Consider the following 12,627-nt stretch of genomic DNA (forward strand, 5'->3'; position numbering starts at 1 on the left):
ATTTTCTCTTTATGCTGACTTGTTAAACTTTTCTGTGTTCCTTTAAGTTCTTCTGCTCAAAAGTAGAAAGTACAGAAGTGGAAAGCAACTTTGGTAGATTCCAGTTAATTTACTAGTTTCTTAAATGAACTGAAGGCAGGAAGATAGAGCTCTTAATAAGCATAGATAGTTCCCAATAGCAAAAGGTTAATGTTATTCCACAGGGAACACAACAGGACATATATTTTGTCTTTCTACGGAACAGAAGTAATCTTCTGTCCTTACTTGCTTTGTCCTGAAACTTACAGTACCTTAATTCAGCCAAAATTGTCTGTGTTACTTTCTCAACCTTAGATCTGGATTTAAACATCTACAAAGACTGCTAAGCAGAGATTGGCTTTAGTTTAGGGCCATCTCTAAAGAACTTATATACATGCACATGAATTGCATAAAATGATTGTCTTTCCTTGCTGAGCTAGAATAAACTTTTAGAAATTTGACTTCTTTTCTGGAAGTTTTGCACTGTTGTTTTCTAATAGCATATAATCTTGTAGTATACTTGGTTGGGGTAAATTAAAGGAGTCTTTTGTGTGGATAATATGTAGTTAAAAGCAGTTAAGTGGGTAGAAGAGTTTTAAATAATGGATGCTGTTTGTACAATATTAAATTCTGGATATAGGCACTAACCCTCCTTTAACTGTTCTTACATTATACTGTGATCAGATCCCAGGGAAAGCCTTGTGTTATGGAACAAAGTCTGTACTCATTGTGTTGTCCTAGTTATTCTGTGAACTGTCACCTGGAAATAAATTTGCCAGAGGGCTCATTGCCTTCAATTCGGATAATCCTGTTATTTTACACATTTCCTCTGATCTGACAAACTTGTCTGATAAGGAAACTGATGACTGAATGAATATAGAATTTTATGACATACATTGCAATTAAAATAGGTGGTATTTTTTTTTTTTAGGAGAATTATAAAAAAATTTTCATTGTGCAGAAAATAACCATACTACCACCTATGGAACTGCACTGCTAAAGGATTAATCTGTGAAATGAGTAAGGGAAAACTTGTATCTTCACTGTATGTCAGTAACTACTCATCTGCTTCGGTGCGATACAGGACATGCTGGAGCTTTCTAAAATTGTTTAACAGCATTGTAGGTTGTTAAACAGCTAAGCTGAAGGTAACATATAGTTGTATTGCAGTAATATAAATAGGACTGTATGTACTTTTATGAGTATTTTATTCATCTGTGAAATTTAGAATGGACCAAACAGTTTGAATTAAAGTCCTCCAAAATTCAGAGAGGCTTCAGTTTCAATTTTGTCCTGAGTATCACCTCCAAAGAATGCAAGTTTATGTCTGTCCGAAGGTCCTTTTAAATGAAGTCCTCTCCAATAATGTCCTTTTCTTTCACATGAATTTGGAGAAGGCAATCATAACATAAATTGTGCCTACCAAAATACGTATTCTCTGTTAAGTAAGGAATATAAAGATATTTCTCCACTGCAGTACACTAATAACTAACAGATTTTCAGTTATACAGTGATAAGGTCGTTAGAGAACACATCAGAGCAATGAAACACAGTCTAGGTCAGATTGTGAATAAAGGCTTTTAAGAAACCATATCCTCGCAGCAGTGCCTGAGTGTAAGCATGGAGATGTATAAGGATCTGATACAGTTGTGATTTAGCAAAATTATAAAACAGCTTTAGACTTAAATTAGGGCAATAAGACTACTATCACAAAGAAATAAAAAATTCATGTTTTTTTCATAATAAGTATTGGTATGCTTCAGTGTAATTCAGTGTTGGTTTCTAACTCATTGTTGCTGCCTATAGCACAAGTAGTATGTGGAGCAAGGAGAGGATTTTTCAACGGAGGACCACATAAAAGACCCATGGGATAGGAAGGAAGGCTTAAAGTTTAATTTATCAACTTAGAGAAGGTTAAAAAATGTATTTAGATGCTTAAATTAGGTGAAAATATTGGGAATGGAATTTGGTTTCCAAAACTTGTAACCAAGACCTGTGGTAAGAAACTAAAATTAGACAGATTAAATCTTGAAACAAAACAAGTCATGTTTACTGTGAGGGAGGAGACGTACTGGAACATATTACCAGTGAAGATAAAGGCCTCGTCGTCGTTTGGACTCTTGCATATTAGCATGTACTAATTTCCTGAAGGGGGTAAAATTATGTGGCCTAATCAGGTAAAAGTTCAGGCTAATGTCAAGCTTTCTGGCTCTGAAGTTTGTGACTGAATTCTCTTGCTACTTTATTTGGGGTCTTGGAGAAAACTAGATTCTTCATATTAACCTCAAATTGCTTGAAAACTTGCATTTTTCAAGTAAAATAGTGCTTGCAGTTGATTATTAAGCTTCAGGAGGTCTTTAGCACCTTGCCTTCAGGGGCTCAGGAGAGAACTATTGCCTCCTGTGCCTGACAGTGTAATGGGTCCTGGGATTTTGGTGTTGACTACCGGTGACTGATGATCCAGAACAGATTTTATTGATTTGTAAAGATAAAGGATTATAAGAGATTTAACAAGGAATTGGTGTATTGGAATAGGATTGAGGAATTTTTTACAATGAGAGTTGTAGAACACTGGCACAGGTTGCCCAGAGAGGTGGTGGATGCCCCATCCCTGGAAACGTTCAAGGCCAGGTTGGATGAGGCTCTGAGCAACCTGATCTAGTTGGGGATGTCCCTGCTCCTTGCAGGGGGGTTGGACTAGAAGACCTTTGAAGGTCCCTTCCAACCCTAACCATTCTATGATTCTATGATTCTATAATCGTGTATAAATGAAGGTTTCTGTTACCCTGGCCATGCAGATGTTATATACAGTAATACGGTACTTCTACAGTAATTCTTAAAGTATGGGATGGCTCTGTGGATATATGTATTGTACCATTGCATTCTGGGCCAGTTACTGATGCTCTCTGGGTATGCTGAAGAATCCATGAATCAATAGTTTTCAGAAACATTTGTCAGAGCTGTGACTATAAATTGTAATTTGAATTGTATTTAAAAAAAAAAGTATCAAGTCAGGTATCAGATCAACGCTGTATTAATAAAAAACTCTAAGCCCACTGTTGTTGTATCTTTGCTTTAACAAAGCATCTGCTTTTCTTACAGGTGATGAATTTTGCTAATGTTTGAAAGCTTTAGCAAAATTCATACTTGCCAATATTAGATTTTGCTCTGGTGAGATGAATACTTTCTCAATTACTTTTTTTTAAGCAGCCGTCAAAAAAACCCAACCCTTGAATTTCTAATACAGGAGTAAATGTATTACTTAGTGAAGACTACCACCTACCTTGATGTAACTGGGCGGTGGTGGAAGGGGAAGGAAAGATCTGAGCAAATGGAAGAATGTAAATCTAGGTCAAGGTCTTTGTTTTCTCATTGACATGCAGAATGATGATTTCAGGACCAACAAAACTCCATACTGTAAGCATGTACTTTTAGAAATAGACCTATTCACCTTCATTAGTGACATTTCATTTTCTCTTTGACTGACTTTAGTTCCTGACTGTGTTATGGTAATTCTTTTAGAAAGGCCAGTAATTATGGTTAGCGGTTAGTAATGTTATGGGTATTCACATAAATGACTGTAGTTCTCTTTAGAATTTTGACCTTATGTGCAGGGGAGAATCTACGAGCACCGGTAGAATTTATGTTGGTTTAGTTCAATTTGATTAAACTGCAGGGTGGATGCTGTTACTCAGGATACACATTCCTAGCTTGGTTTCTCTCCATTTGTTTGAATTAAACCAATTCAGACTACATATTCTGAATTAACTCTCTTTTGCAGGGATGTAATCCACTCTAATTTGGTATAAATTTAGATTTTCAACTAATCCAGATTATTTTTTCTCCAGATGAGTGTGTTTTGTTTGGGGTTGATTTAAATATCAGAATTTATAATTGAAGCAAGAAAGGCATAAGTGAAATATGGAAAATAGAGAATATATTAAAAAAACTACCCACAGTTACTGTCATGTTAAACAAACATCTGTCTTAAAAGCCAGGTCATTTAAGCAGCAGATTGTGTTTGTAAAAAAACATAATTTAGCCTCAGTAGTAAACTTGGCATTTATCCACATGGAAGGCCATTAATTTAAATTAGAGCAGTTCTACCAATGTTGTATACCATTTGTATGTTGATTCGGGGAGAAAATAATTTTTCATTTTTAGTTTATGCTGTTTTGGAAGTGATAGAAATAAACCCAAAGCAAATCCACTTTTGAAGAGTCTTACCATTGGATAAGAGAGTTTGTACAAAGAGTTACACTTGTGTAATTATACCAGTGTAACAAATAAGCACAATTCTAGAAAAGCTTTAAGCAACTGAAATAACCTTTAACTGGTTGTAGTAGTTGCTGATGGGAGCCATTATGAAAGGACCAAACTCCAAAAGAAATTTTTTTTTTATTACTATATAAAATTTAATTTAGAGATGATTGCCTAAAGCCAGAAAATTAAAAAATTAAACTGATAGAATTACCCAAGACAAATTTTGTCCCTTCAGCTATTTGTCCCCTGACATAAACCAACAAAACAGTACTTTAGGCATATTTAATCATAAGTAATCCCAGCTATGTGAAACCATTGTAAAATCGTCTGCATACACAATAGTCTGTATGCAATACAATAAATTAAATTAAAATTATGTTTTAAGTATCTATTTTTTAATTTTGTAAATTTTTTGCTTATTTTTATTATGTATTACTGTTAATTATTTAACAAAATGTTTAGTAAATTATTAATTAGATTTTTAAAGTTGTCATTAAAATGAAATTTAAATATAATTATGATTTCCAGTGATTTGAAACTGCCCACAGAATATAGCTCTGAAAATGTTTATATTCATGAGTACTCTTTTGAGACTGAGCTTGGAAGTTTCAGAGAGAGCAGGTTAAAAAAATAAGGAAGAATATACTTGACTGACTTTCTGTGTTGGAAGTTGTTTGGCTAGAAGTCCAATGTAAGTCACTATGGGGTACAAAAACGAGTTAAGATGGTAGGTGAGAAACACAGCTTCTTCTGTATTTCATGTTATTCTGTTAATCATTGAGATCCCATGTTCTGCTCTGTTTCTACAGTCACTGGTTAAATGGGAGCCACTCCTGGGATCTGAATGGTTTCTACTGACATAGACTTTGCATAGCAGCTCCATCACACCTGGAGGTTGCAATGAGTGGAGGAGGGGAGCAGCCTGACATCCTCAGTGTGGGAATCTTGGTCAAAGAAAGATGGAAGGTGGTGAGTATGCCTTCCTGCAATTCCTTCTTCTTTAAAATACGCTTTTTGAAAGGTAGTTTGTACTTCAAAATCTGCTTCTAAATTCTTGTGAGTTGTATTTTGCTAAATACTTAAGGTGAAAGGACTTTAAAACCACTTCTTTCTCTTATCCTACTTTAAAAATAAGTTACATGGATTTAAGGTGAGTTTTTTTTTTTCTGACAAGGACCTAGGAAAACTTTTAAATCCTGACTTAGTGCCTGTTTAGAGCACAACTGGAAGAGCCCTGTTAGTATATTGAATCCAATCAGCCAGTTATTGTGTCAGTCCTTTTTGGAAATCAGTTGTGTACCTTCTTGAAACTGGACAGATTGAGAGATTTGTTACCTCTTACAGGAAGACCTTTCAGGATCTTGCTGCTCTTCCAATTAGAAATTATTTTTGTTTGTTATATTTTGTAGCATAGGTATACTCCTGGCTGATGTGTGCCAGTATTGGCTTTACCATAAATAGCTCTGTCCCCTTTTTGATTTTTATGTCTTTCATTTACATCTAGAGGGAAATAGTATCCATTTGAAACTATTTTTGCTGGGAAAAAGAGTCTGAGTTCTTGTAGTTCCTTCTCTATTCCCCGATCACTTCAGAATTTTTTTGCTTGTGGATTTTTTTGAGATTAAAAAAAAATGAAAAAAACCAAGCAACATCATAATAGAAAGTTTTGGATATCTCTTTGTATTTAGTAGGCTGCGAATAGATACTGAATCACTATTTTTTGCACCATCTTTGATTTATATTACTCCCATATTTCAATATTTTATTTAAAACTGTGAGACTGAACACAGAAGAAACAGATTCATCATTCATTTCAAATTCATATAGAGAAAATAATTTCAACTATCTTGTACCCTTTTCTTAATTTAAAAATGGAAGAAGCTGATACTAGCTTTATGTAGGAAACCTTTATATTTCCTTTTGTGTAAGTAGAACCTAAATGGCTATCTTTGCAGTGTAAGTGTCTGTAAAATACTTTCTGGTATTGCATCTTAATATTGCAGTGAAGTAAACACTGAAAGCATAGTCTTCAATAGGATAAAATAACATTGTAAATAGCTCACAGTATACTAATGTACCACTATCCACAAAACTACTCGGTTGTCTGATATGTGCAGTAATAGTACTGTTTTCTTCAGGTTTATTTTCTTTCCTATGTAATGAAGAATGATGATCAGATCGATGTCTTTTGGAAAATTTTTAGAATAGACTCTTGCTCATCTCATGCGATTATACTTTTTGACTTGTATGTTTTCCAAATCAAGTATTACACATAGAGGAGTGCCAAATATTGTCAGTGGGTAACCCTTCAATTTCTTAATAGCAAACATTAAGGATTTCTTGATGGCGTCTAAGGCAATATACTTCTTTCTGAATTCAGGATTTCGTAGGACAGTCTGCCAGTGGAAGAAAATAGCATGCAAATCTTAGAAATTCCACTAGTGCTTATGTTCTGATTTTGTTCAGTGAGGGGGGGCTACGGTGATACCTTCTGCAGGAAACTGCTAGAAGTTGCTCCCCTTTGTCCAGTGGACTTGTCTGGGCCTAGGGCGGATCTGCTGCTGGCCAAGGCTGAGCCAATTGGTAGCAGAATGTTCCGTGATAACGTATTTAAGAAAGGAAAAACAGGAAAAAAAAAAGAGAAGAGAAGATGTGAAGAAGCTGAGTGGGTGCAGAGAGGCACAGAGTGGGAGGCACAGGCCTCGTGGGCCTTGAAGGCCTCACCCTCTGGCCTCTCACCGGGGGGCCGACTGGGCTGGACTTGGCCTGGGCCAGCTGCAAGAAGTGGAGAGGAGATGAGATGTGTGATGTGAAGAGATTCTGAGAGGTGCCTGCCAGCCTGTTGTGAAGAATTTTTCTTGTGAGAGGAATGGCTGCAGATGCCAAGGCCAGTGAAGAAGGAAGGGGAGGAGTGATGCAGCTCCTGGCCAAGATTTCCCTGCAGCCTGTGGTGACGACCATGGTGGAGCAGGTTGTCCCCCTGCAGCCCATGGAGGTCCACAGAGGAGCAGAGATCCACCTGCAGCCCGTGGAGGACCCCCTGTTGGGACAGGTGGATGCCCAAAGGAGGCTGTGGCCCATGGAGGGCTCACTGGGGCAGCCGTTCTGGAGAGACTGCACTCCGTGGAAGAGATGACCCATGCTGGAGCAGTTTCACGAAGGACTGTGGCTCGTGGGAGGGACCCCAGGATGGAGCAGGGGAGAAATGTGAGGAGTTCTTCCCCTGATGATGACGCAGTGGCGTGAAACAACGTGTGATGAACTGACCGCAACCCCCATTCCCTCTTCCCCCCTGTGCCGCTCGAGGGGGAAAGTAGTAGAGGTAATGTTAAGCCGGGGAAGAGGGAGGGGTGGGGGGAGGTTATCTTGTTCCCTGTCTCATTCTCCTGCTAGTTTTAGAAATAAATGAATATTTTTCCCCAAGTTGAGTCTGTTTTGCTCGTGACAGTAACTTTAAGGATTTCTCCCTGTCCTTATCTCAAACCTCAAGCCGTTTTTCTTATATTATCTCCCCCTATTCTCTCAGAGGGTGGGGGGAGTGAGAGAGAGACTGCGTAGTCTGGTCCCGATGGCAGCTGAACTATGACAGCTTAACACATCTATCTTAACATAATTAATAATGTTGTGTTAGGTCATAAGTGTTGAAGTTTTTTGCTAATGTTCTTGAAGCAATAGAGTACTTAAAAAAGTCCTTGAGTAGAAACATGAGGTGGTATAAACCAGTGGTCTTTCAAGTTTTGGTGACATTGAGTACTCTCCCTGATTATCAATAGTACTTCTTATTTTCCTTGTGGAACTCTCCCAGTATCCATCTTTCTTTTCCCCCATTGAAGAATGTCAGCTCTGTAGTATGATGGCATGAGATTATTTTGTTGTAACTAGTTTAATAAAAAACCAAAAGGTACACATTCTGGAAGTTATCTAAAGATTTGCAGCTGAAATGCAGTTTTCAGATCTTTTTTCAAGCCCTTGGTCTCTATAGTTGCGAAAACGTACCTGGAATTTGTGGACACGAACATTTAAAAAATCTATGCTCAATTAAATTTTATTTTAACCTAGGCATCCTTTAGGGTAATTCTATTTGAAAAGTAAGAATAGAAAAGACATTATAAAAATATTTTTTTCCTCAGTGACACCCTCCTTCTGTAGTGGTCTCTGTATCGATTAGCTTTTGCTATTACCCTCTGTCAGTGCCTTTTCTTGTCCCTCTTTGCATTGAAACTTTTATTACAATCCTGACTTGGAGACACTTGATTGTAATGATAATTGTTTTTAGGTAGATTTAAGAATATCATTCAATGTGCAGTCTAAGGAAAAGTATCAAGATAAAACATACTGGAATTTTTTATCCTTTAGACTTGAAGCATACAAAAAGATAGGAGGGAAAGAGAGGTTGAGTTTGGGGTGAGAGATGCTGTATGCAAAGAAACAGAAGCTTGAAACTGATGTACAATATGGAGAATGCAGTGCAGGTGTAAAAGGGCAACATGGTCCTTGTGAAGGTAAAAGATGTTGAGCAGATGTGGCAGGAGGCCAGTGTGATTGAACAGCTAACTCCTGTCAGAGCTCAAAAACAAAATGCAAGCCAGCAGACAGTGGAAACAGGGATGGGCTGCTCAAGATTAATATGGAGACATTGCCTCTGTTTGTTGGGATGAATATATACAAAAGCTAGAGCTCAGCTGGGAGGTAATACTGGTGAGGGATGTGAAAAGTAACAAGAAAGGCTTCTACAGGGACATTGGCAGCAAAAAGAAGACCAAGGAAAGTGTGGGCATGTTGCTGAATGCGATGTGTGACTCAATGACAAAGGGTGTGGAAAATATTTTTTCTATAATCGAAGAGACGTTCATTTGTGCCTGGAATTATTGACGTCATTATTGGATGTATGTTAATGATTGTGGTGTACTTTATCTGAGGGTAGAAATTGATCTGTTTATTGTAGTAGTGTGATGGTGTATTTGTTTTTTATTTTTGGTGGGGTTTTTTGATTAATTATTATTATTTTTTTTTAAAGCACACAAACAGAAAAAAGAACCAACAACCTTTCAGAGGCATTCTTTCTCAGTCTGCCCATTTCTCAGAGCTGGTAAATGAAGTTATATGATAAACTGCTGTAAGTTTGTATAGGGGTGAGGATGACTATGTCATCTCTTTTCTTTTCCCCTTTCAGCTTTTTCACTATACATTCACACTCTCTGTTGTGCTTGTACTATGCTGAAAATTCAGGTGCTTATGCTGAAAACTACAGTCATATCAATGTCTGTGTTTAACTGTTGGAGCCCTGTCAATAGCTCAGAACTTGGGCAAAATAATGGCATTCCCAGACTGAGAGGTGGGATGGAAAAGTGCAGACTTAAAATGGCCAAATTAGTAATGAAACCACATCTTTGAGAGATATGCATAGATACACACATACTTTTAAAAAAATATATACATATCTATAATTCTGTTAAAACTTGCTATTTTCCCCATTATTTAGATGACAGATCTCTTTCCATTCTGTAAGGACTAACAGTCTGCATCTATTAAATACATCTGACTGCAGCCAAGTTATACTGAGTATTTCACTGGACTTGAAAGGTTTCTATTTCTCATGGTTTGTCATTATTTCAGAATTAACTCTAGATTCTCACCTGCGTAGTACATTAAACCAGTCATGTCCAAAGACAAAATCTTCTTATTTAGGATTTGTGATACTCTGTACTTGAACTTGTTAAGCAGGTTAAAGAGTAACAGGCTTAAGCCTGTGCTGGTAGTATGCATGGTTCGCTGCTTCAGATAAAATATACAGCCTGTGGAGAGGAGACAGCATTTGCTAACAGGTAGTGTGCTTGTTAGAAAGAAAAGAACCTGTGAATTTGCAGTCAACAGTTGTTGCACTAGAAGTAGATATTTAGGTGGGTTACTTCTGTAGGCTTGAAAATGTGCTGTGCTGTCTATCATATGCACTTTTTAAAAATTGACAACAAATTGGCCAGAAGTGAGTAATGTAGATAATGCTGTGTATCTTGGACCATGTTTTTCTTATCTTAAGAATATTGAAATAGCAGTTAGTTGCGATGGTAAAAGATCTTCAGGACAGAAAGTGCATGATGAAATATTGAGTATTGCTGTAATCATACAGAATAAAAATTTAATGCGATATGACTTCAAGAATGCAAGTGAACAAGATGAGTATTTTATCTGTTATCTTCTTTATTCTTAGGGCTCTAGGCTATTTTAAAAATTACTTTTCCTTCTCAGTCAGGTGGCTGATTGTCTGGATTAGGAGACATTACATTTGTTTTCAGAATCTGAAGTTAGGTCAGTATATTGCTGATTTCTAGATCCCTGGAATATTTAGACAGCATTTAATGCAGTGTAGTCATACAACCTTAGCAACTGTATGTTTTCAAATGACATTTAGAAAACCATGTCAGTTCTTTCAAGGCAAAATATAATAAAAATACAATATTGTGTGTTTCTTAGGGTAAGTTCTTTTTTTGGTCTCCTTTTCTCGTTTATCAGCTTTAGAATCGTAGCTCCAGGGGAGATCACCGTATAAAAGCACTACATGAAATTTCATTGACATTTTTGATACTGAAAACCAGATAAGTTTCTGTTCCCTGTGAACATTTAAAGCAGAGTGAAAACACAACTATTAGTATTTGCTTTGAATGTAGTACAAACTAATTAATATGCCAGGAGCATTCTTTTTACCTCTTCTTAAAAGAGCAGAAACTTTCAGTGGTGCAGGTTTCTTTAGTATGTCTGTTAATAAGAGTGGTATTGGTGAACCATAAGTAAATGTGAGTAACATTTAAAATATATATTCAAAAATCATCTTAGCCATTTCTTATCATTTATGATTTGGGTGTTACGTGTAAGTCACTGCATATAATAGAAAATGCTGTCTCTTTTCTGTAAGTCTAAGAACTTTTATACCTTTAGTATTCAGTGTGTGTATTTCTGGAGGAAAAAAAAAAAGACATATTTCAAAAATGTCGTTGTGCATTTGTATTTGAAGGTCTCTGGGTAGTATGTGAGTATTTGAGGAAAGACTTTATTGAGCATGCTGACTTTGATCAGATTCATGCTGGGAATGCTAATGCACTCTTCTATTGTATTAAATACAAGAAGCTTAGTGAAGATGAAGATCAGGTGTATTAGGTGTTTTCCTAGAATTCTCTTTCAGAGTGTGCTTAACCATACCTTTGTAGATTATTCAGTAGCTCTTTTAAGTACTGGAGGGTAGAATTATGTTATTTTAAAATCTATTAGTAATACAACAGAGTTTGCAGTATGGCAGGCAGTACAAAGAAGTATTGATGTTTTGTTTCCTTTCTCTTCTCTCCTCTTTTAAATATCTCTTGTTCCTTCTTTTTTTTTCCCAATATAGTTGAGGAAAATAGGAGGCGGAGGATTTGGAGAAATTTACGATGCACTGGACTTGCTTACTCGGGAAAATGTGGCACTGAAGGTTGAATCAGCTCAGCAGCCAAAGCAAGTGCTGAAAATGGAAGTAGCTGTGTTGAAGAAATTGCAAGGTAGGGCTTGCAAAAAGCCCTAATATATATATATAAAAAATCATTATAATCTCTGTTTAGTCATAGTTTGAGTAAATATTTGCCATATTTTGCAGGTTAACGCTAAATGGTTATTAAAAGTGGAAAGAAGTTCTTTCAGCTTCTGAAAGTTTTGCTACAACGAACCTTTTATTTGAAACAGGATGACATGAAAATAAAAAGAATAACAAAAAAATTAAATTGCTGTAAAACCTGTGCTCAATTATAGTTGATTCTGGATCTGTATCTTGTCCTTATCTTTTTTTCTTTAGACTTTGTTGTTGTTGTTGTTAGCGTTTTATTTCCCCTTCTAAGATGGTCTTTTTCTGTACTATCTAGCATTGAATATTTTTGGGTCCTTTGCATAGCATCCAGGATAAGAATATTTGTGGTTTCTTGCCTTTGCAAGTATTGCCAAGAATAACTCTAATGTTGAAATGGGAAATGTATTTAAAACCCCCCTCACAAACAAACATAAAAACAACTTTACAGTACTGTAACTTGTAGAAAAAAATTATTGGCATGTAAAGTCCTGAAATACTTTCAGGGTTAAGGTCCTTGACCATTCAGAATCACAGCTTTGAATAGTCACTTTTGACATACCTTTAAATACTTCAGTGTCTGAAGCTATCAATACAGAGAAGTATGCCATGGCTTCTCTTCATTGTTTTTCACAATATAAGATTGTGAAAAGAAAGTTTAAAGAGTGATTTTTTTTTTTTTCCTTGGGGAAAAACAAAATTTGAATCTGTAAGACTTTGACTTATACTGTCTCTGTCAGCAGCCCCATTTTTCCAAA

At 36.3% G+C, this 12,627-nt stretch overlaps 1 protein-coding gene across 1 annotated transcript in view; it reads left to right on the forward strand.

The window, feature by feature from the left end:
• Window positions 1–12,627, forward strand: part of TTBK2 (tau tubulin kinase 2) — a 91,154-nt gene that overhangs the window by 19,910 nt on the left and 58,617 nt on the right. Inside the window, exons 2-3 of the mRNA XM_086748751.1 lie at window positions 5,091–5,250; window positions 11,663–11,810. Coding sequence (XP_086604877.1) covers window positions 5,182–5,250; window positions 11,663–11,810 — 217 coding nt within the window. The 5' untranslated portion in view covers window positions 5,091–5,181. The remainder of the gene's footprint in view (window positions 1–5,090; window positions 5,251–11,662; window positions 11,811–12,627) is intronic.

This window comes from Chlamydotis macqueenii, chromosome 5 (genome assembly GCF_036417535.1).
Source record: "Chlamydotis macqueenii isolate bChlMac1 chromosome 5, bChlMac1.mat, whole genome shotgun sequence".
Taxonomy (NCBI): Eukaryota; Metazoa; Chordata; class Aves; order Otidiformes; family Otididae; genus Chlamydotis; species Chlamydotis macqueenii.